The sequence below is a fragment of the Eucalyptus grandis genome, chromosome 11 (genome assembly GCF_016545825.1).
Source record: "Eucalyptus grandis isolate ANBG69807.140 chromosome 11, ASM1654582v1, whole genome shotgun sequence".
NCBI lineage: Eukaryota > Viridiplantae > Streptophyta > Magnoliopsida > Myrtales > Myrtaceae > Eucalyptus > Eucalyptus grandis.
Genome location: NC_052622.1, coordinates 5101082 through 5128152, shown reverse-complemented (window position 1 = coordinate 5128152; position 27071 = coordinate 5101082). Strand labels below are relative to the sequence as shown.

Here is a 27071-nt window from a genome sequence, read left to right as displayed (position 1 = left end):
CACCGATGCATTCATGCGCATGAAGGAGCAAAGAGGAGCACATGTCGGAGACAATAGAAAGACATTTTTTTCTTGATAGCTAAGGATTTTTTTAGCCAAGAGAGTTTCTTCAACCCCAAGGAGGAGAAGATAGAATGAGGACGGCTTTGAACCTCACTCTGCAATTCAAATTTATTTTATATATATATATATATATATATATATATATATATATATATATATATATATATAACAGATTCTTTTTTGTTCTAAATCCATTTTTAATTTTCTTTTTCTTCATTTTTTAAAAATAAAAATAAAAATAATTAAACTTTCCAATTTTTTTAGGTTTTTAATAATAAAAAAATTCAAAATTCTATTCAAAAAGAAATTAAGAAACTAAAAATATTATTAAAATGAGTGCAAAAAATATGCATTGAAAATATATTTTAAGAAAATATTTTCCAAAAACAAAAAAAAAAACAAAAACAAACTCTTTTTCTCATTAAATTATTTTTTTCAAAATCAATTTTTTCATCTCTTTATTTTGTAAATATCAATTTTTTTCTTTTTTTTCCTTACTAGCCTCGTTACCAACCGGCCTCTCGGCAGTCGCAGTTCCTTGCTTGTAGCTCATACGGAGAGAGATAATTTCGATTTTTACTTTTGTACGGGAGAAAGAGAGAGAGAGAACACAGTCTAATCTTGGACAGTCGATCTTGGTCGGTAAGGCCAGTCGGGCGTTGCTTACTGGTACGGAGAGATACTTCTGGGAGAGAGAGAGAGAGGGGGGGGACAAAGTGTACAAGAAAGCTTTTTGGCCATGTCGCCTAGCTAGCTTTGATGGTCATAATAGTAATTAGGTATAATTAGGTACTAGCGAGACTTGATGATCATAGTAATTAGGTATAATTAGGTAGTAGAGGCATAGAGGCAGAGGAGAACTCGCTTGGGCACGGGCACTCGTCCCCTTCTTAAATTTACCCAAAAAAATTAATTTAAACATTTACCTTTGGTCCAATTCATCAAATAAAAAAAAAATAATTAGGAATAATTAATTATGGAGAGAAGTATAATGGCCTACTTACAACACTAATACTAATTTAATCAAAATGAGAAATAGTTAGTATGCTAGACATTACTCTTATTACTCTTATTTGCTTATGAAAGAAAACATAATGATTTCTGAAAAACTATGTAGTTTAGTCTCTTCTTTTTCCCTAAATAATTTTTTTACTTTTGAGTTTCATTCAAAGGAAATCCCAAAGAACACTGGGTGGGCATGGGCATGTTTAGTCTCCTTAAATTTACACAAAAAAAATATTATTAATCAAAATAAATTCTTCAAATAAAAACATAAACTAATTAATTAGGAGAGAAGTATAATGGCATACTTAGATTAATCAATTACAACACTAGATTAATCAAAATAATCAACCCTAGATCTCTACCTTCCCTTAACCAACTCCAAGCAAACTCCAACCAATACCAAGCCCCGTATAGCTAAACCAACCCCAACCGAAGTAGGAAAAATAAGTGGATGACTTAAAAAAAAAAAAACTGCATGAAAACCTATTGCTCTATTTAGTCTAGTCTCAGTTTGTTTTTCCCTCTTGTTTAATCAAAATAAGTCTATTAGAAAAACTTGAGTTTAAACATTCGGCAAGGCACGGGCATGGGAATGGGCATGCCATGCCATGCCATGTTTAGTCCCCTTGTTAAATTTACCCAAAAAATTAATTCTTTAGTCCCAGGTTTACTTTTGGTTTACTCTTGGTTTACTTTTGGTTTACTTTTTTCCACTTATTAATCAAAATAAATTCATCAAATAATAAAATAAAATAATTCATTAGGAGAAAAGTAATATATTCATCAAATAAAAAAATAACTAATTGAGAGAAGTAATCAAAATAAAGAGAAAGTAAAAGGCATTACTCTTCTTTACTTACAAGAACTATTCTTGAAAGAAAACAAAACAATTTCATAATCCCAATGCTCTACACTTAAGTAACTACTTACGCAAGCCCCACATAGCTGCGCTAATAGAAAAAATTAAAAAAAGTAAATGATACATCATAAGTTGTTAATTCATCATAAGTTCCTCAAAATAGAAAGAAAAAAAGTTAATGCAAAGAAGATAATGATGATCCTTGAAACACCTGTGGTCTATTTAATTTAGTTTACTTAGAAGATTGCATTGGTAGAACATTTGGCACGGGCATAGCCTCTCCTTAAATTTATCCCAAAAAAATAATTTTACTTTTGATCTACTTATTAATCAAAATAAATTCATCAAATAAAAAATAAATTAATTAATTAGGAAGAGAACAACACTAGATTAATCAAAATAATCAAGAAACTATGAAACAAAACAAAATATATAATTATGAGATTTCCATAATCCCTACCTCACCAACTCCAAGCAAGCCCGCATAGCTAACCAACCATAGCTAGCTAACCAACCGAATTCAGGATAAGTTCCTAAGAAAAAAAAAGTTAATGATCTTGAATAAGCTTGAAACAAGATGAAAAACTTATTTAAGATGAAATGGTCTAGTTTTGTTTTTCCCTCTTCTTTAATAAAAATAAATCTATTGTTTACTAAAGTTGAATCTGTTTACTTAGTTTACTTAGAAAAGCTTGAAAAACTTGAGTTTAAGTCCACTTATTAATCAAAATAAATGCTTCAAATAAAAAAAAAAAAAAATTAATTAGAAGAGAATAAAATAAATTCATCAAATAAAAAAAATAACTAATAACTAATTAGGGAGAGAAGTAATCAAAATAAAGAGAAAGTACTTTACCAAAAAATAAAATAAAGAGAAAGTATGAAGGCTAGGCATTACTCTTCTTTACTAACAAAAAAAAAACTTAGTTCAAAAGAAAACAAAATAATTATGGGAAAATCCCAATACTCCAATGCTCTACACTTAAGGCCCTGTTTGTTAATGTTCTTTATTTCTGTTTATAAATAAAATTTATGTTTTTTTTGTTCTAGGGAACAAAAATTTGTTTGCGTTTTTGTTCCAAATCTATTTTTTGTTTCCGAGGAACACATTTGAAATAGAAACAAAAAACAAGAAAAACGTGTTTCTTGTTTTCTTGAACAGAATTTAAGAACAAATTTTCTCTCTCCTCTCTTTTTCTTCTCTTTTTTTTCTTCTTTTCTTTTTCTTTTTTCTTTGGCCGGTCACCAGCCTCGGCCATGGCCTGGGCGACCAGCTGTCGAGGGTTGGCGACCTTGTTCTTAGCGTCGCCGGCCCCCGGCGAGAAAGGCTAGACGAGCTCGGGCTCGTCGGATCTAAGCGAGGCCGCTGGCCCTCGTTGGCCGGTTGTCAACCATGGCCGAGGCCAACGACCGGCCAAAAGAAAAAAAAAGAAAAAAAAAGAAAACTATTAAAAAATTAAAATAAACAAAAAATAAACACAAATTTACCAAACGTGTTTGTTCATTTTTTATTCCGGAACAAGTTTACTAAATGCATTTTTTGTTCAAAAATTGTTAGGAATGAAACACTTTTTTTTTCTATTTCTGTTCCTTGGAACAATTTTTAAACAGAAATGTTACCAAACGTGCCATAAGTAACTAAGTCAAGCAAGCCCCTAAATGTCCGCTCGTGTGATTCATCATAAGTTCCTCAAAATAAAAAATAAAAAAGTTAAAGACACATAAATAAGAAGATAATGATGATCGAGGATGAGGATGAAAAACCCATGGTGTATTTAGTTTAGTCTCATCTCTCGTCTCTTGTTTAATCAAAACAAAAATCAAAATAAATCTTACTTAGAAAAAGTTTGAGTTTTATTCAAATGACATCATGGGCATGTTTAGTCTCCTTAAATTTACCCCAAAAAATTAATTAGAGAGAAAATTCATCAAATAAAAAATAAAATAACTAATAGACTATGCCCAGGCATTACTCTTCTTTACTAAGAAAAACTTAGTAAGAAAAACTATGGATATAGTTGAATCAAAATGAATCCTGAAAGAAAACAAAATAATTATGGGATAATTCAATGCTCCAAACTTAACTTGACCAAGCAAGTCCACAAACATAATTCATCATAAGCTCCTCAAAACAAAAATTAAAAATTTAATGATACAGAAATTTTGAATAATCCAAAGAAGATAATGATGATCCTTGATGAAAAATCTATTTAGTTTAGTCTCTTAGTTTAGTTTAATACGTTGTTTAATTAAAATAAATAAACGAACTTGAGTTTTATCCAAAGAAATGCCAACACTCTGGGCATGGCTCTACTTAGAACATCTAGGCATGTTTAGTCTCCTTAAATTTACCCAAAAAAATTAATTCAAAATATTAATTAAAATAAATTCATCCAAAAAAAAATAATTAATTAGGGAGAGAAATATAGAGAAATTATCTAAAATAAAACAAAAGATTTCGCCGTACTTGACCAACTCCAACCCCCAAGTGGGAGAAATAAGTGGATTAAGTTCCTATAAAATAAAAGTTAATGATCTTTAATAATTCAAGATAATGATGATAGCTTGAAACAAAAAACCTCTGGGCTATCTATTTAAGATGCAATGGTCAGTCTCTTAGTTTAGTTTGTTTTTCCTCTTGTTTAATCAAAATAATCAAAAACTTGAGTTTAAACATTGGGCATGGGCATGGCATGTTATGTTTAGTCTCCTTGTTAAATTTACCAAAAATTCATTCAAAATAGTTTTTAACATTTTGTCCACTTATTAATCAAAATAAATTCATCAAATTAAAAAACAAAATAATTAATTAGGAGCGAAGTAATGAAAATAAAGAGAAACTATTCGTTAATCTTCTTTACTAGCAAAAACTCTGTATAATAATGAAACAAAAGAAAATAATTATGGGAAAATCCAAATGCTCCAAACTTAAGTTACTTACCTTGAGAACCCCACGCAAGCCCCACAAGCATAATTCATTATAACTTCCTCAAAATAAAAATAAAAAAGTTAATCATACATGCAAAGAAGATAATGATGATAATGAAAATATTTAGTTTAGTCTCTTAGTTTAGCTTAGTCTCTTGTTTAATCAAAATAAATTCCTTTATTTAGAAAACTTGAGTTTTATTGAAGGTAAATCTCATTTGGGCACGAGCTCTGCTTAAAACACGGGCATGGGGTGGGCATGTTTAGTCTCCTTAAATTTACCCAAAAAATTAATTCAAAATCACTTATTAATCAAAATAAATTCATCGAATAAAAAATTAAAAAAATAAAAATAATTGATTAGGGAGAGAAGTATAATGGCGAAAATAAAGAGAGAGTATCAATTGAAACAAAACATTCCGTACCTTGACCAACTCCTTAACCAACTCCAAGCATGCCCCAAGCGACCAAGCGACCAAAAATAAGTTGATTAAGTTCCAAAAAAAATAATTAATTAATGATCTTCAAACATCTAAAATAGATGAAATGGGTTTGTTTTTCCCTTTTGTTTACTTAGCACGGCACGGGCATGGCATGTTATGTTTAGTCTCTTTGTTAAATTTACCCAAAAATTAATTCAAAATAGTTTAATTTTGTCCACTTATTAATCAAAATAAATTCATCAAATTAAAAAAAAAAAAAATAATCAGGAGAGAAGTAATCAAAGAGAAAGTATTTATTAATCTTCTTTACTAACAAAAACTCTGCATAATAATGAAACAAAAGAAAATAATTATGGGAAAAACCAAATGCCCCAAACTTAAACTTAAGTAACTTTGACCATAGCCAAGCAAGCCCCACAAGCATAATCTATCCTAAGTTCCTCAAAATAAAAATAAAAAAGTTAATCATAAATAAATAATTTTGAATAATGAAAGATGATAATTAAAAACTCCCAAACTAATTCATTTTCCGTGAAACAAATATTGAAAAATATAAAAAAACATTTTCCTGGAAGTTATTTTCCGTGAAATGAACAAAACTTAATTTTCCTTAAATATTCTTAAGTTACTATCTTTTCAAAATAATTCATGATTGAATTTTTTTTTTTCCTTTTGATCCGACTGTCCAATTATATATAAGATCAATTACATAAGTTGTTGGACTAGACCATAGAATTCCCCATTAATTAATGAAACTGGAAAGAGATTAATGGAGAAAATTTAACAAATTCTCACATTTGTAGGCACATGCTAAACATTCACAAAAATTCCGTGAGTTCTCTCCTCTTTTTTTTCTCTCTTTGGCTGAAACAAAATAATAATAATAATAATAATAATAATAATAATAATAATAATAATAATAATAATAATAATAATAATAATAATAATAATAATAATAATAATAATAATAATAATAATAATAATAATAATAATAATAATAATAATAATAATAATAATAATAATAATAATAATAATAATAATAATAATAATTGTGGTAGTTGAGTTAGAGATGAAGGAGAGAAGTCTGGATTCGTTTTCTTGTCTGTATATGCTATAAATTGGACTAAACAAGAGTTTTGATCACGAGCAAATCGACAGAGTTGCTAGCTAGCTAGCAAGGACAAAACATGGGCAATCAATTGACAGCTCATATCCTATTGGGTAAATAGCGATTGGTAAAACTACATGGTAAATGTCAAAGTTCCCTAAATGAAGAGACCGACCCCGACTTTCTGCAATGATTCGGTGAAAGGTTGCAGTCACTCTTGATGATGGACAGGAAAACATATCGAGTAAAAATATGTCATCTACTTCATTTTTTTCCCGCAGCCTAGGCGCTTCGTTCGACTATGTATTGATGGTTGCAAAGGCTCAGATGGGATTCGAGGAAGAAAAATTTTGGTCGCTATCAAGCATATCTGAAATTTTGGTCACTGTCAAGCATATCCTCTCGAATCATCTGTTTCATGAGGTTAAATGCATATTGAGCGTATCGAGTAACAAACCGAATATCCGACACGCAAACTTCCCTTTCAAAATCGAGCGCGAATCATTTCAACCCTAGTACCAGTGAGAGCTTCTTAGCTGATCTGAGAGCCTTGAAACTTCCATACTGACCATGCAGAAAAGCAAGGAATGTCTGTTGCATCCACGTTAAGAGAACAAGAGTCATTGTGATGATGCAATAGGTAGAGATATATCATCCCCAGGTAATTCGAAACCAGCATATGCGGCTCTATTCTTTTTTTCTTTTTTATTGCCATCTCAGAGAAAACTAATATCAATTCTACAAGCTACTTCGTTGGCCAAGTCTTGGTCGTTTCATAATTCATATTTATTTGCATTTTGCTGAAACAGAACCTTGAATGCGTCAAATCAGAGTATCCTAATCCACCATAGATGGAACAAGAGAAACTGCCGTCTAATGATGTCATTAGTTTAACTGCCGGACAGGGACGTTGTCCGATCACGAAGTCTCCCCAGCATCGAGTGGAGGAATATCGCATTCTTTTCGAGGATGAATGGACCGTAAGCTTGATACCCGAGAACCCAACTTTACTTAAAATCAACCCAACAATGGAATTCATTTTGGCGTACGGTTGCAACTATCACAGTGAGAGAACTGCTAAATTTTTTCTCGCCGAAATAGAGAGAGAAGGGGATGAGAAAAGCTGAGGGAAATGGGTTTCCTACTCCTTAGATCACCAAGTTACGGGTTTGAGCAGAACAAATAATCACAGACCAGGATAGATATGAGATTAGATGAGGAATGAGTTAGAGAAGTGACAAATGCTGAGCAAAACGAGTCCCTATGCAGTAAATGTGTACAGGTTTAACAAGAGCTTAAACCCAAGATACTTCTAGGTTGGTGAATCTCCGAGTAGTGGAATCAACATGTCCGTCGTGCATCTAAGGATATCGCAAGACGGACAGACTCTAGCTAGCTAGTTAGGCATCTTGTGAGATGTTTCCTAAATGGACATGCACGATGTTTTTGAGGAAATTATACGCCCCAAAGAATCTCCACGAGCAATGCTGAACTTTCTGGCATTTGTTGATTCGGTATAGTTTTTTATAAATCAGCACTTTTGGTGTATACGGAGTATTCTTAGACCAGAATGCGATTAATCTACGGTAATAAGACTAAGAATTGCTTGCTCAGACAATGTCTGTTTCTGTATGTCTTGTCTGTGGCAGCAGGCTCATAAACATCAACGTATGTTTAAATGCTGAGAAGGAAAAGACTTCCCGCTTTTTTTCCCCGAAGCTCAAAGGATATGCTCCATATATTCCTCGCACAGCATAGTATTCATAAATTATATATAATCTTCAAGAGACTTCGTCCTTTCTCAACACATCACTCAGTCCTCTCCGCATGTGAAAAAATAAAAATGCTGCAGAGGTCTACCCAGCCGGAACAGCCCATGCAGGTGGAGAGGAAGGAAACAGAAGTACTGGAGGACGTGAAGAAGAAGAGTGACCCGACAGGCTTGCCATTTTATAAGCTTTTGAAGTATGCAGACACGCTCGATTGGATTTTAATGGCTCTAGGGACCATAGGATCTGTCGTCCATGGGATGGCTCAACCAGTTGGATATTTGCTGCTCGGCAAAGCACTCGATGCTTTCGGAAGTCATATCGACAACAAAGATGGCATTGTTCATGCTCTGAAAAAGGTAGATAACTGCACTTCGCTTGAATTCCTAGCTTACTGTCAACTGGTGGCTATATTTATTCATAGCGCGCCTTGAGTACCAACTTACTAATTATGGATGATTCACACAGAGTGTCAGTGGAGCTTTTCATTCGTGTTTTTCTTCTTACCTCTTTCAGGTTGTTCCATATGTGTGGTACATGGCCATTGCAACCTTCCCTGCTGGAATCCTAGGTTGGCTTCTTTTGGTTTACTAAGATGATGGAGATGCATATGTTTTTACTCGCAGAACAGTTTTTTTTTTTTTTTTTTTTGACATGCACACTTGTTTCGCACCTAATTGCCGTTCAAAAGTCACTGTTTCCGAGGCTCCAATAGAGATTGCTTATTTTTGTGTGCCACTCCCGAACATCGCATCCAGTTTTGTGGGATCGGAAGTATCATATAATCATTTATCATATTGGACTACTACTGATAAAGTTAGCAAGAAGGACTAGATTAACTGAGAGAAAGGATGCAAATGGTAACGTTTCTGTTCTTTTCTTGTTCCGGGAACAAAAACAAAAAAGTGTTTGTCCGGGGAACAATTTTGAACAAAGAACGCGTTTGGTAACGTTTGGTCCGGGAATAAAAAATGAACGAAACACGTTTGGTAAATTTTATTCTTTTTTGTTTCTTTTAATTTTTTAAACATTTTTATTTTATTTTTCATTTTTCCTTTCTTTTTATTTTTCTTTTCGGCGGTCCCCGGCCTCGGCGGCTCGGCCGACGGGGCGGCAGCCTCGCCCAGCCACGGCGAGGCTCGCCAGCCCTCGGCGAGGCCGAGCCTCGACGGCGGTCGCCGGCCATGGCGAGCCGGCGACCGGCGAAAGAGAAAAGAAGAAAAAAAAGAAGAAAAGAAGAAGAGAAGAAGAAGAGAGAGAAGAAGCTCGCCGGAAATGTTTCTTCATTTTTATTTCTGGAACAAGAAACAACAAATTGTTGTTTCTTTTTTCTGTTCTTATTTCGTTCTAGAAACAAAAAAAAAAAGAACAGAAACGCAACCAAATGCGTTTCTGTTCCTTTTTTGTTCCGGGAACACTTTCCGTACAGAAGTATGCCGGAAACACTTTTTTGGAGTGTTTCCATGCACACCCAAAACTAATAGTATAGAAAGTACGCAGTAACAAAGCATTCGCATGGCTTCCAATTTTCTGCAGAGATTGGATGCTGGATGTACGCGAGCGAAAGACAAACAGCACGGATTAGATTAGAATTCCTGAGATCGGTCCTCAGACAGGAGATTGGAGCTTTTGATACTGAATTGTCGAGTGGAAAAGTCATTGCGGGAATAAGTACTCACATGAGCGTAATCCAGGATGCTATCGGAGAGAAGGTAGCAATCTTTCCCTCAAATTGACTGCTCTTTAGATTTCCCCACCAAAGTTTGCCGATCATGCTAACATAACTTTTTGCTAGCAGCTGGGGCATTTCCTTTCATGCTTCGCCACATTCTTTTCTGGAGTCTTGATTGCCTTCATTTGCAGTTGGGAAGTTTCACTGGTCACCTTGTTTGTAGTTCCCTTGATTCTACTGATTGGAGCCACCTACACCAAGAAAATGAATGCCATCTCAGCTGCCAAAATGATTTACCTATCCGAAGCTACTAGTGTTGTGGAACAGGTGAAAAACTTCACGTTTTATTTTTTTAGTTATAAAATATCTAAGAAAAGCGGAATCATCTGGAAATTTATGGGTTAATGTTTGACAACGTACAGACCATATCTCATATAAAAACGGTCTTTGCATTTGTCGGAGAGGATGGCGCCATCAGGTCATTCTCAGACTGCATGGACAAGCAGTCTGTCATTAGCAGAGGAGAGGCACTGATTAAGGGAGTTGGAACAGGAATGTTTCAAGCAGTGACCAACTCCTCTTGGGCACTAATCATATGGATCGGAGCAATCGTGGTCACTGCCGGAAGATCTAGTGGAGGGGACGTCATAGCAGCAGTCATGAGCATCCTCTTTGGAGCTATGTAAGAAAAGTTTACCTTTCTTGTTAGAGTTTTTGGATGAGATTGTTTTGTCTTACAGCGACTAGATAAGCAATCCAATGATGATCATCAAGCTAGTTAATCTGCACATAACATGAGAAATAACATCGTCCTACTTGGGTTCTCTGAAGTTTTGTGTGAATGCGTGTGTGATGCATTTCATTTTGAGCCTCTTAAGAAGATATCAGATGCCTTTAAGAATCTTCATATAATGAAGTGAAGAAGATATAACCTTAATTATGGACCGTGACTTCTTTTGCATTCCAGCTCAATCACTTATGCTGCCCCAGACATGCAAGTATTTAACCAAGCAAAAGCAGCAGGAAATGAAGTTTTCAAAGTGATCCGGAGACAACCAACTATTAGCAACGCTGCAGGGGGGATCGTATTGAAGGAAATCGAGGGAAACATTGACATAAGGAACATTCACTTTGCTTACCCATCCCGAGAAGATAAGGTGATTTTTCAAGGTTTTACGCTGTCAATTCCAGCAGGAAAGACGGTGGCGTTAGTTGGTAGCAGTGGGTGTGGGAAAAGCACAGTCATATCCCTAGTTGCAAGATTCTACGATCCATCAAAAGGTATAAAACCTTTATCCTCCATGCTCTTGAGCTGAAATTTGTTATCCTCTCTTTATTATTCCCAAGGTTTCATGCTTCTATTGCTTATACACTTTTTGCACAAAAAGATTTCTGATGATTGAATAATATTGCATAGGTTGCTGATGATTGGGTAATATTGCATGTTTTCAGGGGTCATTCTCATAGATAACCATAACATCAAGGATCTTGATTTGAAGTGCCTCCGCCAAAATATTGGAGCAGTTTCCCAAGAACCATCACTGTTTGCAGGCACTATCAAGGACAACCTTAAAGTAGGAAATTTGGATGCAGATGACCAACAAATAGAGAATGCAGCAATGATGGCAAATGCACATAATTTCATTTCACAGCTTCCAGATAAGTACTCGACAAAGGTAATATGCAATCTCCTAGCAACAGATGTAAATAAACGATGTCTCTTCTGAAAGTTCGCAAACTCTCATTAGACAAAAAACAAGGATCCTAAGTTAAATTTTGGCGCCATGATGATGGACTAGGTGGGGCAGAGGGGCTTCCAGCTGTCAGGGGGACAAAAAGAAAGAATTGCAATAGCCAGAGCTGTTCTCAAGAATCCTCCAATACTTCTGCTCGATGAGGCTACAAGTGCTCTTGATTCGCAATCTGAGAAGCTGGTTCAAGAGGCATTGGAGAAGGCCATGCAGGGAAGAACAGTGATCTTGATTGCGCACAGATTGTCAACCATCGTTAATGCAGATGAAATTGCGGTCGTAGAGAATGGACAGGTTAGGGAGACAGGAACGCACAGCACCCTATTGGATACCAGCGAATTTTACAACAGCTTATTCAACATGCAAAACATCAGTGTTGTTCGTGATGAAAGGTTGGCTGCCTCATAATAATTATTTCCTACCGTTTGTGCATGACAATTATTTTGATAAAAAAAAAGAAACAGGTTCTCACTGGCCCGTGATGTTAATTGAATGACAGAACTGATATATCTTCGCAAGATTATGAAATTGACCAACCCCATGGCTCACCTAAAAGCAGATTTTTAAGTGAAAAAGGCACAGAGATAGAAGAAAGCCTCAGAGAAGATCCTGAGCAAGAGGAGCACAAGAAAAGATTAGAAGCAGTCCACTTCTTTAGAATCTGGTTTGGGTTGAGGAGGACGGAACTTGTCAAGATAGCCATTGGCTCCATTGCAGCCGGTTTCTCTGGAATCTCAAAGCCTGTTTTTGGGTTCTTCATCATAACAATAGGTGTAGCATATTACCATAAACATGCAAAGCGGGAAGTTGGATGGTACTCGATCGCATTCTCCCTAATAGGGTTGCTATCATTAGTCTCTCACATCTTGCAGCATTACTACTTTGGTGTGGTCGGTGAGAAGGCCATGACAAACCTTAGAAAAGCTCTCTTTTCAGGTAGCTGTCACTCTTTTTTGCTAGCAGAGTCCTTTACAGTTTAACGCAGAATCTACTAGCTCGAATTTGAGATTCTGCCCATGGTGCGAATCATTTATAGAGTACAATTTGCCTTGATTGTTCTAAAATCTTGCAGGTGTCCTGCGCAATGAATTCACTTGGTTTGAGAAACCTGAGAACAGCATTGGGATGGTTACTTCGCGAATCATCAATGATACATCCATGGTGAAAGTGATAATTTCTGATCGCATGTCGGTCATTGTCCAATGCATCGCTTCTATACTGATTGCTACAGTAGTTAGCATGATTGTAAACTGGAGGATGGGTCTAGTGGCTTGGGCTGTGATGCCTTGCCACTTCATTGGCGGGCTCATTCAAGCCAAGTCAGCCAAAGGATTTGCCGGTGACTCTTCTGCAGCATATGGCAAAGTCGTTTCCCTAACCTCTGAGTCGGCAACAAACATAAGAACTGTAGCATCTTTTTGCTATGAAGAGCAAATTCTGAGGAAAGCCAAGTTAACGTTGGAAGTCCCAATGAAAGAAAGCAGAAGAACCAGTATCAAGTATGGAATAATCCAAGGATTCTCTCTGTGCTTATGGAACATTGCACATGCAATCGCGTTGTGGTACACCACGGTCTTGGTCGATAGAGGCCAAGCCACATTTGAAAACGGCATAAGATCGTACCAGATTTTCTCTCTCACGGTACCTTCTATTACAGAGCTGTGGACGCTGATCCCCACCGTTTTATCGGCCATGAGCATACTCACTCCTGCATTCCAGACCCTCGACCGAAAAACTGAAATCGAACCAGATGTGCTGGAAAATACACATCAGGGGAGGATGAAGGAACTGCTGAGTTCCAGAACGTCAAATTCAAGTACCCATCACGACCAGAAGTTACCGTTCTGAAGAACTTCACGTTGAAAATTGAAGCTGGGACGAAGGTGGCTCTTGTCGGGCCAAGTGGTGCCGGAAAGTCCTCTATTCTGGCCCTTCTGCTGAGGTTCTACGATCCTATCGAAGGAAAGGTGCTCATTGATGGGAAGGACATAAAGGAATACAACCTGAGATGGTTGAGGACGCAAATAGGATTTGTGCAGCAAGAGCCCATCCTCTTTAGCTCCTCCATCAGAGAGAACATCTGTTACGGATATTGCGGGGCTTCGGAAGCTGAAATAATGGAGGCGACGAGGCAAGCCAACATACACGAATTCATCAGCAGTTTGCCAGATGGCTACGACACTCTAGTCGGGGAGAAGGGCTGCCAACTTTCTGGGGGACAAAAGCAAAGAATAGCCATAGCAAGAACACTGCTGAAGAAGCCGGCAATGCTGCTCCTGGACGAAGCCACAAGCGCCCTCGATGCTGAATCCGAAAGGAGTATCGTGAGTGCTCTGGAGGCGGCAAACGAGTCCAATAACGGTGGCCTCTTCTCCCGGACCACCGTAATTACGGTAGCACATCGGCTCTCCACCATAGTCAAATCAGACAGCATCATTGTCATGGAGAAAGGCGAGATCGTGGAGATAGGTCCCCATTCGACCCTGATCAGATCAGGCAGTGGAGTGTATTCTCGACTGTATAGGCTCCAGAGCTTGAAACAATGATCGGGTACCTAGCTATTCGCTCTATCGTGAGAATCGAATCAAGAAGTTCAGACGGAAAGATGGAAAAGCAGTAGAACTAGGAATGGTCGAATAACACCCGGATGGTGCACACTGGACTCCGAACGTGTTTCGTCGAGTCCCACGTCAAGAATTTTATCATTCACAGAAAATGAAATGAACGTTTGCTATCTATTCCTGAAATTTTCTTGATAAGTTAAGATTGGAAACTGTCGTCACCGGTCGATTGTATTCGTGTCGTCGTCCGAGTTAATGCGAAATGCAATCCAAACGTTACGTCGAAGCTTTCCCGCTAATTCATGAAACTTCCTTCGAACACGACTGAGCATTAGCACCTCATAACAGCAGAATGCAGTTCCGAATTTCGTACAAGGTGATGATAGAGAGCTCTCAAATCACAAAATCGCAATGAAAGATCCAGTCAGTCATAAGACCATCCATCGACTTCGCTCCGGAAACTCCTTGAATCATCGTTTTAGCTGATGCAAGACTTTCTTAACTCGATCGTTTGTACAAACCGGACCAGATTCAATTTAGTCCAAAAAGCGGAGTAACCAACACTAATCCACTAACCGGGTACGGGGTCACGAGATACTGCCGCCGAGTCGATATAACCCGAACCGAGCCTGCTGAACCGGATCGATCCCAAGCAATCATAGCTCAGTCAAAGGTTTGCATAAGAAAAGGCAAATCACGATGATCGCTGGGTTAGCTCCTGCCTAGAAAGACCGCAGCAGCACAAATCGAGGAGAGATAGAGAGAGAGGTAAAGTGGAGAAATGAGCGGTGGAGGGGATGGAGACAGAAGCAGAGCAGTGGGACCAATCCGAAACCAATCCTCCATTCCAGTAAGTGGCTATACATCAGTACTTCATTTATAGTTACCACAATGACGGAAATTATTCAAAAAAACGTAAACCTATTATAGTTTTACCAAATTAGTATCAAGCATTCTCAAATTTTGCCAATTCAACCCATTCAACCAATTTTGATTGGAATTTTATAAACATAAACGTTAGCAATGCCACATTGGACAACCGGTAGCCAATGATTTTTCTTTTTCTTTTTTCTTTTTGCCGGTAGCCAACCATTAGACAAAGGCAAGGCTGACATTCCTTGGGTCTCATGGTGGCTCACCTTGTCCAGCCATGCCTTGCCAAACCTCCAGTCATCAACAAAGGGAAGAAGAAGTAAAAATTCGGAAAAAAATAATAAAAAATTCATAAAATAAAAATATTTTTAAAATTGTCAATATCAGTGTCGGTTGTCCTACGTGGCGCTCCTACGTGTTCAGGTCAGTGATTTCTTGATTAAAATTGGTTGGATTGACTTAATTGATAAAAAATAAAATAAATAAGATTGAATTAAAAAAAAAATTAAAAAAATTTACAATTGAATTAGCAAAAACACAACATATTTAAAAAAAATTTGAACAATCGTCAGTACATTGGTCATGTAAACCTTTTTTAATTGAAGACATATTCGAAAAGATGGCAAAGTTATGGATCAAATGCCAAGTTTAGATATAGTAAATCTACTAATCTCATTAGTAAGTTACCACTGCCTCGCAATTCTTCACTTTTATTAATCAAAACTTAGTAATCATAATAAGTATTTTTTTGCTTTTCAAATTGGGGAAAAAAAAAGTAGTCGTTTCCTTATTTTTATCAGTAATTTCTTTTCTCGATTTTCATACGGCAACTTTCCCAATCAAATAATAAGTTCCGAAATATCGGATTGCTCCAAAAAGTATAAAATAAATAAATAAAGAGAGATTCAACACATCGGTGATAGTGACTTCTGCATATGAAAAGCCACTAACAGTTAAAGCTACGATCCAATCAATCGTTCCATCCATCCGATCCGACGGCCTCGCATCACTTCATCTCCTATCCGACGGTCAAAACCGCCTCGGAGGGACCCTTTTCGGGCAATCGAGAGGTGGAAACGACGTAGGCTTTTATGGCATGCAACCCCACGCACATCGACTGGACCGATTTTAAAGGTCCGAGTCCATTACCATTAGTAGGAACCCGACCCCATCATGCGATCCGACAGTACATGGGTCCGGCCGGTGTCCCAAAAATTATTGCAAAGATCCCTTTGGAATATGCTCGGAGAAGTGGAAACTCGCGTGGGTTAAATGCAAAGCAGAAAGTCGTGGCTTGAGAAAAGTTGGGTGCGCCATGCTGAGAGCATAGAAAGGAACCGAGCACCGCCAATCCGGTACGAATCCACCAATTGGTGCACCTGATCGGTAGGGTAGTCATACGGAATAATGTGGCACGATCATAGGACACGATGGATCCCAGGTAGGATGCGCGTGATTTGACTGCGCTTCGTGCATCGATCTTTGTTCCGTGCATATATTTTAATTTTTAAGTGCTCAAATAGCTAGACAAGCATCGTGGGTGTCCAGTCGATTCCTTTGTTCATGACTAGCTTTTTCTTTTTTTTTTTGGTCAAATTCATGACTGAAGAAAAGAATAATATCACTCTATGAGATTTTGTAACTTCATTATCAAAAAAGGTGGGGTCGCTTGGAATTTAAGTGGTTCCTCTTGATCGCCCCAACCGACGGCCCCCAACCGACGTCCCATCAGCCTAAGTCAAATAATTATAAATCCAATGTCGCATTTTGAGGCCGGCCTCTTCGCAAATCGATCTCGTCATCCTTCCCGAGTCCTTTTTTCAATCATGTTAATTTCGTTGTGGATGGCACGGCGAGACAAAAGGAACGGGCTTAAAAAAAAAATTAAAACTCAGGAACAGAAACACCTCCAAGCCAAGCTATCGCGGCGGAGCATCCACGTGTTCACGTCGCCCGTCCAATGGGCCGTAGCGAAGATATATCGTCACGCAACCTGCCGAATCCAGATGTGAATATATTAAAATAAAATGAATATCCTGCCCAAAAAAATATATATATAATCAAGAAAAACGCAAGGCCGTTAGATTCATTGAACCTGGACATGCACACGCGCACCGGAAATTCCAAGACCCTTCTTTATTTAACCGCCCTTCTCGCAGCCCTTCATTGCACCCAGCCACCAATCTCTCTCTCCCTCTCTCTCTCTCTCTCTCTCTCGAGCACACTCGGCTCGCGCCGAGCTCCAAGGATCTTGGGCCGCCCAACCATGGCACCAGCCGCGCCGACCCGCGCCGAGCCGGAGAAGGCGCTGATGAGGAAGAACGAGGAGCTGGAGAGGGAGCTGCGGGAGAGCCGGGCGCGGGAGGAGCGGGCGCGGGACGAGCTGCGGAGGACGGCGGAGCGGCTGAGGGTGGCGGAGGAGGCGGAGGAGCGGCTCTGCTCGCAGCTCGGGGAGCTGGAGGCGGAGGCCGTCGTGCAGGCGCGGGAGGACCGGGCCCGGATGGTGCTCCTGATGGAGCAGCTGTCGCAGGCCCACCGCCTCCTCCAGGCCGCCTCCATCTCCCTCCCCGCCGCCGCCGCCAAAGATCAGGCCTGCGCTTGACAGAACATGCATGCCCTGAACATGCACATCCCTCTCCTGTTCCCTTATTTCGCCTGCTCTCGAAGGTTGTCGGCAGTGGCTTCTTGCTGTTTTTTTGTTGTATGAAGTCAGTAAATATGGTCGGGTGTGGGATCGTCCTGCGAGGAGGAGATCTTGAGTGTCTGTGTGGCTTGATGGGGTTTCGGCTCTCCTCCATGAAATCTTGATCTTCTTCTTGTTGTTGGGTCGTTTTGTGAAGATTTGTAGAAAGATTTGACCTAGTGACAATTGTAAGCAGTGCAAGTTCTCTTTTCCGTTCATTTTCTTTTACCTTGGGTTAGTTTCCCAGTCGCTGCATCTTTCGTGTTTAGTAAGTGAGGACAACTCGAGAAGAAATCACTTCTTCGTTGAGCGTTCGTTAGGACAAAAAAAGAAAGAACTCCGTCGAGCTGTCGATCATGTGGGCCCCACTCTTCCTCGACCGCAATCCCCACATCGACCGACCGGATCGATCTGGCCGTGATTCACGTGGACGTGTCCTGATCGATGACCCCGGTTGCATCGGATCGATTGGTGGAGAGTTTCTCCATCCTATGAGCTACGGGATGTATTGGCCAGATTTACACGCACCTAAGGTTTATAAAATTACCACAAATCCCACAAAAGGTTAACCAAGAACGCGAGGCACGCAACCTCTCCACGTCGATCGATACCCTGCAAAAAGAAAGGTATCGTTTCATCATGACGCACGCTCTTACCATAAAACCGCAGAGGAAATAAGGGGTGAGGGGCAACTTGTAGCTTTCCCACACTATCTTCTTTTCCATGGAAAACGACACCCAGGTCGCTTCCTAACCACAATCCAAGGATCGCATTTGGTCCCAGGCCAAAATAAAAGACAAGCGAAAAAATAAATAAAAAATTCCTACTCTACCAAAAGTGCGATGTCAATGAGATGAGACTGGCTCCTTTCCTCTTAACGAGAGAGATTAATCCCAATTACTACAGTGTATAAAAAAGCATCTGAAAGGCGAAAAATAAAGTGTGGAGAACTAGATTCGATTCTTGCTCGATAAGGCTGAACTTTAATGGCAAAGCCGTGATTGAAGTAAATTCTTGCGAATTCCCTCCGATAGGTTTAAATGAGGAATGAAAGCCAGCCAAGCATATAGCACCCATCTTTTATAAAATACGGAATAAAAGAAAGTTAGGGAAAAGAGAAAGGGAAGAGGATGCTAGGCGGCAAACCTATTTCGGACAGAGACCTGGGAGATGAACTATGTTGCACACGAGGAGGACTATCAATTGAAAATTGTTTCTCATTAGAGATGGATCTACACGTATTGAGGACCCATGGCAACGAAATCAAAGCAATGCGCACTTCGTCAAAATGGCAGTTGCTTCATCAGGATGGTGATGCCCCCTCCTTTGACAATCTGGCGAAGGAAAGCAAGAAAGATTGGACTTCCCATTTGGGACGCCAAGAATTTCCTAATCAGAAAGATGGAGAAAAAGACAATAGATGACGACGGTCCGAGTCCCCTCTTCGAAAAGCACAAGGTGACAATTGAGGTTTATTGGGTAGCCCCGTGACCATGACGACGGGTCGATGTCCTCTTGTATTACATACAGTATGCTTAGGTTTTGAAAAGAAAGACAAGCCAATTAACGGCGTTACCTCGACAGCTGACGCCTAGTGGTATGAGCTAGGGTTCCATGATATCGCTTCTGGGAATAATGCATGTATTGAGCTGTAAGCAAATGAATCTTAGACCTCCTACACCCCAACGAGACAACATTACAAGTTTGTCGATCTCGAACCTTTGGACCGCTGACCACAGGTGGCATTGAACAGTTATGATTCAAATCTAATGTTTCGCAACGGATGTGAACGCAATGTTATGAGAGACTGGTCAAGTCGATTGCTTCCGATCACTCATTGGTGAGCAAATGTCTACCCGAAAGAATGAAAACGAAGAAAAAGTAAGGGAAGAGAAATAGCTCTTGAAAACTTTGAAATTAACCACCTCGTGGAATATTTTGGTCTTCTGAGACTAAATTGTAAGGCGGCAAGCACGTTGATTCCTCCATTTCTCGTTTACACGCTTCGCAGGTTGAAATTTTCCTAATATTGTACAAATCATGCATCGCATCCTAGGACTTCTCTGTATATAAACCGCCGTTCTTGCAGCCTTCCGTTGCACCATTCAACCACCAAATTCTTTGTCTCTATACTCTACTCAGGCTGAGGTCCAAGGATCTTCGGTCGCCCATGGCTCCAGCCATGGCCGCCACGCCGAGCCGCACTGAGCCAGAGAATGCGCTGATGAGGAGGAACGAGGAGCTTGAGAGGGAGCTGCGGGAGAGCCGAGAGAGACAGGAGAGAGCGCAGGACGAGCTGCGGAGGATGGCGGAGCGGCTGAGGGTGGCGGAGGAGGCGGAGGAGCGGCTCTGCTCGCAGCTCGGGGAGCTGGAGGCAGAGGCCGTCATGCAGGCACGCGAGAACCGAGCGCAGGTGGTGCTCCTGATGGAGAAGCTGTCACAGGCCCACCGGCTCCTCGAGGCCGCCTCCATCTCCATCCCCGCCAACAAAGATCAAGCCGGCGCTTGACAAAACATCCATACTGTGAACATATCGTTCTTCCGTTCCTTCTTTTTTTTTTTCCGGTGTTTTTTCCCCTGCTTTCTACGGTTGTAGGAGTGGCTTCTTGCCCTTGTTGTCGTATAAAGTCAGTAAATATGGTCAGGTTTGGGATCGTCAGACAAGGAGGAAGAGGAGGAGATCTGAGCGTCTGTGTAGTTTGATGGGATTTCGGTCTCCTCCATGGAATCTTCATCTTCTTTTTTCTGGTCATCTTGTGAAGATTAGCGGAAAAATTTAAAAACTTAGTGATCATTAGGACATAAAAGAAAGAATTTCTCGCATTTAGATCACGCCGGCCCCTCTTCCATGGTAACGTCTCGCCAGGGTCTTGGTGTGCATCAACCGAATCCATTGAGCCGTCAATCATGTAAGCCTCCTCTTCCTCGACCGTGATCTCTATCAACCTGATCGATCTAGCCGTAATTCACGTGGGCCTCGCGTGATCAACGACCGTAGTTGCATTGGGTCTATGGGCAAGAGTTTCTCCATCCTCTCCCTCTCTAGAGAAGGTGAGTCTATGAGATGCATTTTTTTTTTTGGGTCAAAAGTAACATCTCATTCCTTTCAAAGAAAAAAAAAGAAAAAGAACCACTGCAGACAAACCAAAACAAATTTCAGATAGTTTCAAAGCAAAACAAGTTTCAAATAACAAGATTAATCATCAGAATAAAGTTAGGGTTAAATGCTTAGAGAGTAGATCTATAACTTCTTTAAACCAAAATTGGCAAGTGATTATTGAATCCATATTCAATAATGAACACACACTAAGAACTTCATCTATTAATACAACTTTGCCTTTCAATGATACCTAAGTTCAACATTCTCAACACTATCATGCCATTCAAAGTAAAATAGTTGATTGAGCACACATTTGACAGTGAGAGCAAAACCTTCACAAATCTTCTCCGATCTCTTGTTGAATGGATAGAAACCTCACTGAAATGGGAAAGAGAAGCTTCTAAACCTAGATAATATCATAAGAGAAATGATCCCCAAATGGGAGGAAAGAAAGAAAGAAAGAAAACAGAGAATTGGATCAGTCAACAAAAAGGGAGGAAAGGGAGAGAACTAACTCAAACCCTCCATTTTGAAGAAGTAAGTTGCGGGGACTTGCAGCCTTCCCACACTGCCTCTTTTCGATGGAAAATGACACCCAGGTTGTTCCCTAACCAGAATTCAAGGATAACATTTGGTCCCGGGCTAAAATAAACGACAAGAGGGCAAAAACAAGTCCTTCTCTACCAAAAGTGCGAACGTGATGAGAATGACTTTTTCCTTCAAGGAGAGAGATTATTCCCATTTTGTTCATTCAATTATTATTCGATTACAGGGTATAAAAAACATCTGAACAGCGAAAAATAAAAAGTAAAGAACCTGACACGGCCAACCTTCAACAGCAAAGCCCGTGATTAGAGTAATTTCTTGAAAATTTCCAATTTTCGCAGCATTTGGCCCCGCATCCGATTGGTTAAGATATGAGGAATGAAAGCTAGCCAAGCATAGCACCTATCTTTCATATACGAAACAGAAGCAAGTAAGAGAAAAAGGGAAAGAGGAGAGGATGATAGGCGGTAAGCCTATGTCCGGCCAGAGGACTAGGAGATGAACTGGTGCTCACGAGCGGGACGATCAATTGAATTTCTCATTAGAGATGTGGATCTGCACGTATCAAAAGGGCCCATAACTACGAAATCAAAGCAATGCGCACTTTGTCAAATTGGCAGTTGCTTCATCAGGATGGTGATGCCCCTTTCGCAATCTGATGAAGAAAAGCAAGAAAGATTGGACCTTTCCATTTGGTACGGCAAGAATTTCCTAATCAGAAAGATGGAGAAAAAATAATAGCTATCAGATGATCCGAGCCCCCTCCTCGAAAAGCACATTGTGAGGATTGCCATTTATTGGGGTAGCCCCGCGACTTTGGCGATGGGTCGACATCCTCTCGTCTTGCTTACAGCATAGCTAGGTTTTGAGAAAGAAAGCCTAATTAATTAATGACGAAACCGGAACCTCGATGGCCGACGCCTAATGGTAGGAGCTAGTGTTCCATGATATCGCTTCCGGGAATAATGCATGTATTGAGCTATGAGCAAATGAATTCCAAGACCTACGACACCATGACGAGACGACATTACAAGTTTGCCGATCTCGAAGTTTGCCGATCGAATCTTTGGAGCGCCGACCACAGGTATTGTTGAACAACTGTGATTCAAGTTAAAATATTTCGCAACAGGCATGGACGCAATGTTATGAAAGACTGGTCAAGTCGATCGCCTCGGATAACTCTTTGGTGAGCAAAATGTCAACCCAAAAGAAAAGACAACAAAGGAGAAGCAAGCAAAGAGAGATAGCTCTTGAAACTTTGAAATTAATCACCGCGTTGAATACTTTGGTCTTCTGAGACAAAATAGTAAGCCGACAAGCACGTTGAATTCATTGGCTAATTTAACGCAGATTAGTACGAGTTATATCCTGAACTTATGACATTGTCTCCTAGAGATAAAAGGTATAGGTATCTGCTTTGACTTTTGGATTTTGAGTTTTATTTTTATGTTAAACGCGTGAAAAATTCCTAAAACAATATATATATCAACACTCAAATTAACCTAGATTTTTCCGTAATTTTGATGAACTAAAATTATGTTTAGTTTTTTTAAAGGAAAACTGGAATGTGGCTTAAAGCCCTTTGAAGCACATCACAGTAGAACAGGGTCCAATTGTGCAATGAAATCACATGATATAGTCCTCGAATTAGTATGAACCATCAATCACAGCGAAATTTCAAGATTGCAATTTTCTTAATTCAACATTTGTGTATATTGACATCCCAAAAACGTTTTTCCCCCCTTTATGACACAAATTTATGAGATTGCTATAGCATCGTGTTACCATTTTCAATAGAGACAAGGAATTTTCCAAAGCTTTAAGGAAACACGTCTCTCTAAGTAAAGCCATTTCGATGCCTCTCAAGCAGAAAAGGTAAAACATTTCCACGTTGGTTATTGACAAAGATGATTGGAATTTTCTTTTCCCCGTTGGCTTGGGCCAAACTACGAAGCTTTCATGGTAACCATCGCAAAGCAAACAGTCTAAAACATGGTTTTTGGCATTACAGTGGGCAAAACCATCGCATTATAGATAATAAATGAAAGATATCTTCATATGAAAGATTATTCAAAAGCCTATGGAAGCAGAAAGCCTACATGATTTCTTTCTACCTTAGTCGTAAAGTTTAAGTAGAAATGAGCTGACCAAAGTTTCCAATGTGCTGGCCGACACCAAAAAAAAGGTCACTCGAGATATCTGAAAAGAAACCATCCTCCAGCCATTTCGAGTGTAAACAGTACAAAGAAAAGCTGCCTCTACCGAAGCAGCTTGCAATTAGATAGAAGCCAAATGCTTCATGCCCCGATGTCTAACAACCTAATGAAGCAAAATTAATCTCAGGAGAACTAGCTCTAGGAATCACTCTTCAACATCTAATGAGATGCACCTTTAAACCAAGAAGTCTCCGATGACAGCATGGGCTTCCCTTTCTCATTGTTCCCTAGTTTATACCTTGTACTCTTGCTGAAGTACTGTCTAACTAAAATATCAAAAGAAGAAGGCAAAGTATCTGAGAAGTACTAGACCCCTTTCAGATCACCCAGATAAAGGTTCCTTCCCCACTAGAGGTACGGCCATCAAAGTTCATAGCCCTCAACCATGACTTTGCTTATACGACACCCCTGGAGAAAGTAGATGGTCCAAAATAAAATGAATTAAGTTCTTCTTACTTTAGAATCTTTCAAAATGCCAATCAGTTTGGTGGCAAATGGAGTCTACAGCTTCCTTGCACCTTTCAGCTGAGGATCTCTGTACCACAAAATACATCCAAATCAATTGGTTGATAAATAAAATAGTTAGTCATATTATGCATTTATGTTGATTCAGACCTCTGAATGTGATCGAGAATGAGCAGCCTCGGTCCTGGAGGAATGTTCACATCTCTTAGAGCACTGCAATACACAAAAAGATCAATAAAAGGCCAAAGATAGCCAACATCGATAATGAAAGCATTCAACACAAATATGCATCACAAAACGATCCTGAATTGAATGCAGCAAAAGAAATAAGAGAAAAAAAACGACTTGCCTATCAGTGAGTAGAGGCAATGTTGTATCTGTTAGAAGGCCTTTCTTGAAGTTTTTCTCATAATTCTGAAGACCAAGGTTCGACAATATGCTTCTTGTTTGAGAGTAGTAGACATCTTCGACAGGAGGCTGAGAGAATTTCTGCCCTAGCTGCACAAGCCACCAAAATTTGATCTGTTTAGCTCGCACCTCTAAATGTTATTAGATCCATCAAAATGACTCATAATCATCATCAAAGGGCCAAAACTCAAAAACCCATTAGGCTATTTCCAAATAATACATAGGCCAATGTATCCATACAAAGGGACCCCCTTAGGATATCCATATCGACTGACATTATGCTTGAAAAGCTGCAACAAATTGTCATAAACCATATATAGAGTAACAATGCTGATATACTATTCAGAATTCCAGGTTCCAAATATTGGATCTTCACCTTGAAAAGACCACCCTGAACAAGTGCAAAGAAAAACCCCGAAGTAACTGCATTTGCCGCCTGATTTGGGCCACCCATGCCACTGACCAAAGAGAACATGGCTCCAGAACCAAAAGCTGCTGCCATACTGCAGTGACAATACAATAGTTCAAGTAAGAGCAAAGAGAAAATCACAAACACACAGAAATCCAGCTCCCGCTATCAATGGTCAATAATGTCCAAAGTAAGACAAAAGCTGAGATCCAGAATAATACTTTCAAATCTCTTAGGGCAACACAAAACCAGCTTTTAGGGTTTACTTCATCAAGTCCTACGATGAGCACAAATCATTTAAACAGAACTAAAAAGCACCTCAAGTTGCAGCTGCACTCTTCAAATACTTTATACTACACTAAATTTATAGAGGAGAAATTTTTAAGTAACTAAGTACCTGGACAAAAAAATTCAGAATCAGACATTAGAAGTAGCTAACATGGAGACAAGGACCATGCCTGTATGTGAGAGAAGGGGCCAATTGACCCCACCGAAATTATTGATTTTTCATACAGCATGTATAGATTCTTTAGTTAGGCATCAATCTGATACTATTATGAGTTTTGACTCCCATTACTATTAAACACCATAAATCCAACCTAAGTAGATTTTGAACAGCTCAAATTACAAGATAAAGAAGTAGAATTAAATGTACTCATTTCAATTTTCCTGTCTTGCAATAAGAAGATATAATGTTTGCAAATGCATTAAAAATATCCATGATATAAGTGCGAACTTGCTGAGCTACTTGGATTCACTTCTAAATCCTCACTCCTTGAGCATGACTTGATTGTTCACGAGTTCAAGAAGCTTAATTATCAAATTGAATCAAGGTTGAGCTTAGTAATACTTCATCAAATAGGTTTGCAAGCCAAATCAGTGTCTCCTCATATAACTCGCCACACTAGGTTCCCCAATTGTCTTTTGCAATTAATTTTATAATTTTTTTGTATCGTGAGATGAAAATGATATGAGAGGAGGCAAATTATCAACAAAAATCACCTGGACTGGACATCTTCCTTCCCCCTCAACCTCTTCATCACACAGGAGATGCCAGCATTGACACCCGTCATGACAGCAAAATTGCGAGCTTGTATCAAGGGACCACCGGATAGAGCCTGTAGAAAAGAAAACCCATTTGTCACGTTCCACTGTTCTCTGTCCTTCCGGACAAACTAATGGAACTTGCTCTACTTTACAGCAGTTGACGCTGATATTGAAAGTACTTCACCAACTCCCTCCATAGATTCTCAATATCTAGAGTACCTCAACACTCGCTCTTTCAGACAAAACAGAGCATCTCAAGAGCTCGACTGACTCAATAGACACTTCATTCACCGGCGACATTGAAACTGATGACAAAACTCACAGCAGTCAACATTCGAGCGATAATCGCATTATCATCCTTCGATTTGGTAACTTGGTTCAGTATAGCCGCACTTACTCCAGCAGGACATATAGCAATTATCACCGCTCATTTTCTCACCAGGTTCTCAAGCAAGGTTCCAAAATTCAATTGCAATACAAGCTACAATTCAGACTTCCCCAACCTCCACGTCAATACCAAAACATGGCTTAAGGATTTGACATGAACTAATCAGAGAACGGACAAGGAATCAGTAGGAAAATCGGAAAAACCGAACTGACCTGAGCTTGCTTGAGCGAGGCCATGGCCTGGGGGTTGAGGTTGGCCCCGGGGGGAGGGCCGAGGGAGGCGGAGACGTCGTTGGTGAGGGTGCCCATGATGGCACCGATGGCGGCGCCCTGGGTGGCGCCGGTGGCGGTGACGACGGCGGCCTCGACGGGGAGGGACTGCTTGGAGAGCCAGTCCTTGAAGCCGGCCTCGATCTCCTTGAACCGGGACTGGAGCTGCTCGATGGGGTTGTTAGGGGGCAGGAGCTTGGAGACGACGATCCCGCGCTTGCCTTGCTCCATCTCTCGAGGTCGGCGGCGGGGGCGGAGAGCGATTTCCGGCGTCGGCGTTAGCGGCGGAGGAAGGCGGAGGAGGCTGCAGGGGTTTTAGGTGGGGCGTGGAATTGTGGATAGGCAGCAACAAGAAGCAGCTCGGGTGCATTTTCGTAATTTCCGCTCAACTGCTGCCCACCTTCGTACCTGCTCGATGCGCGTGCGTCTACAGAAATTATTTTATGTAAGAAATATTTTAACGGAATATATATTATGGTTTTTTGTTAATGCCCTGCTAAATATCTAA

General features: G+C 39.7%; 2 protein-coding genes and 1 pseudogene across 2 annotated transcripts; 2 read left to right on the top strand and 1 right to left on the bottom strand.

Annotated features, from left to right (window-relative positions):
* Window positions 1-2119: 2119 nt before the first annotated feature.
* Window positions 2120-14160, top strand: LOC104427036 (annotated as a pseudogene).
* A 3030-nt stretch (window positions 14161-17190) lies between these two features.
* Window positions 17191-17933, top strand: LOC104424582 (protein RESPONSE TO LOW SULFUR 3). Its single transcript, XM_010037039.3, has one exon. The coding sequence runs from the start codon at window positions 17299-17301 to the stop codon at window positions 17632-17634; it is 336 nt and encodes a 111-aa protein (XP_010035341.1). The 5' UTR covers window positions 17191-17298; the 3' UTR covers window positions 17635-17933.
* A 5466-nt stretch (window positions 17934-23399) lies between these two features.
* On the bottom strand, window positions 23400-26909 carry LOC104424581 (chloroplastic import inner membrane translocase subunit HP30-2). Its single transcript, XM_010037038.3, has 6 exons — window positions 26507-26909; window positions 25862-25977; window positions 24827-24953; window positions 24392-24540; window positions 24193-24255; window positions 23400-24112 (listed from the first exon to the last, which is right to left on the bottom strand). The coding sequence occupies exons 1-6, from the start codon at window positions 26792-26794 to the stop codon at window positions 24079-24081; spliced, it is 777 nt and encodes a 258-aa protein (XP_010035340.2). The 5' UTR covers window positions 26795-26909; the 3' UTR covers window positions 23400-24078.
* Between the last annotated feature and the right edge of the window lie 162 nt (window positions 26910-27071).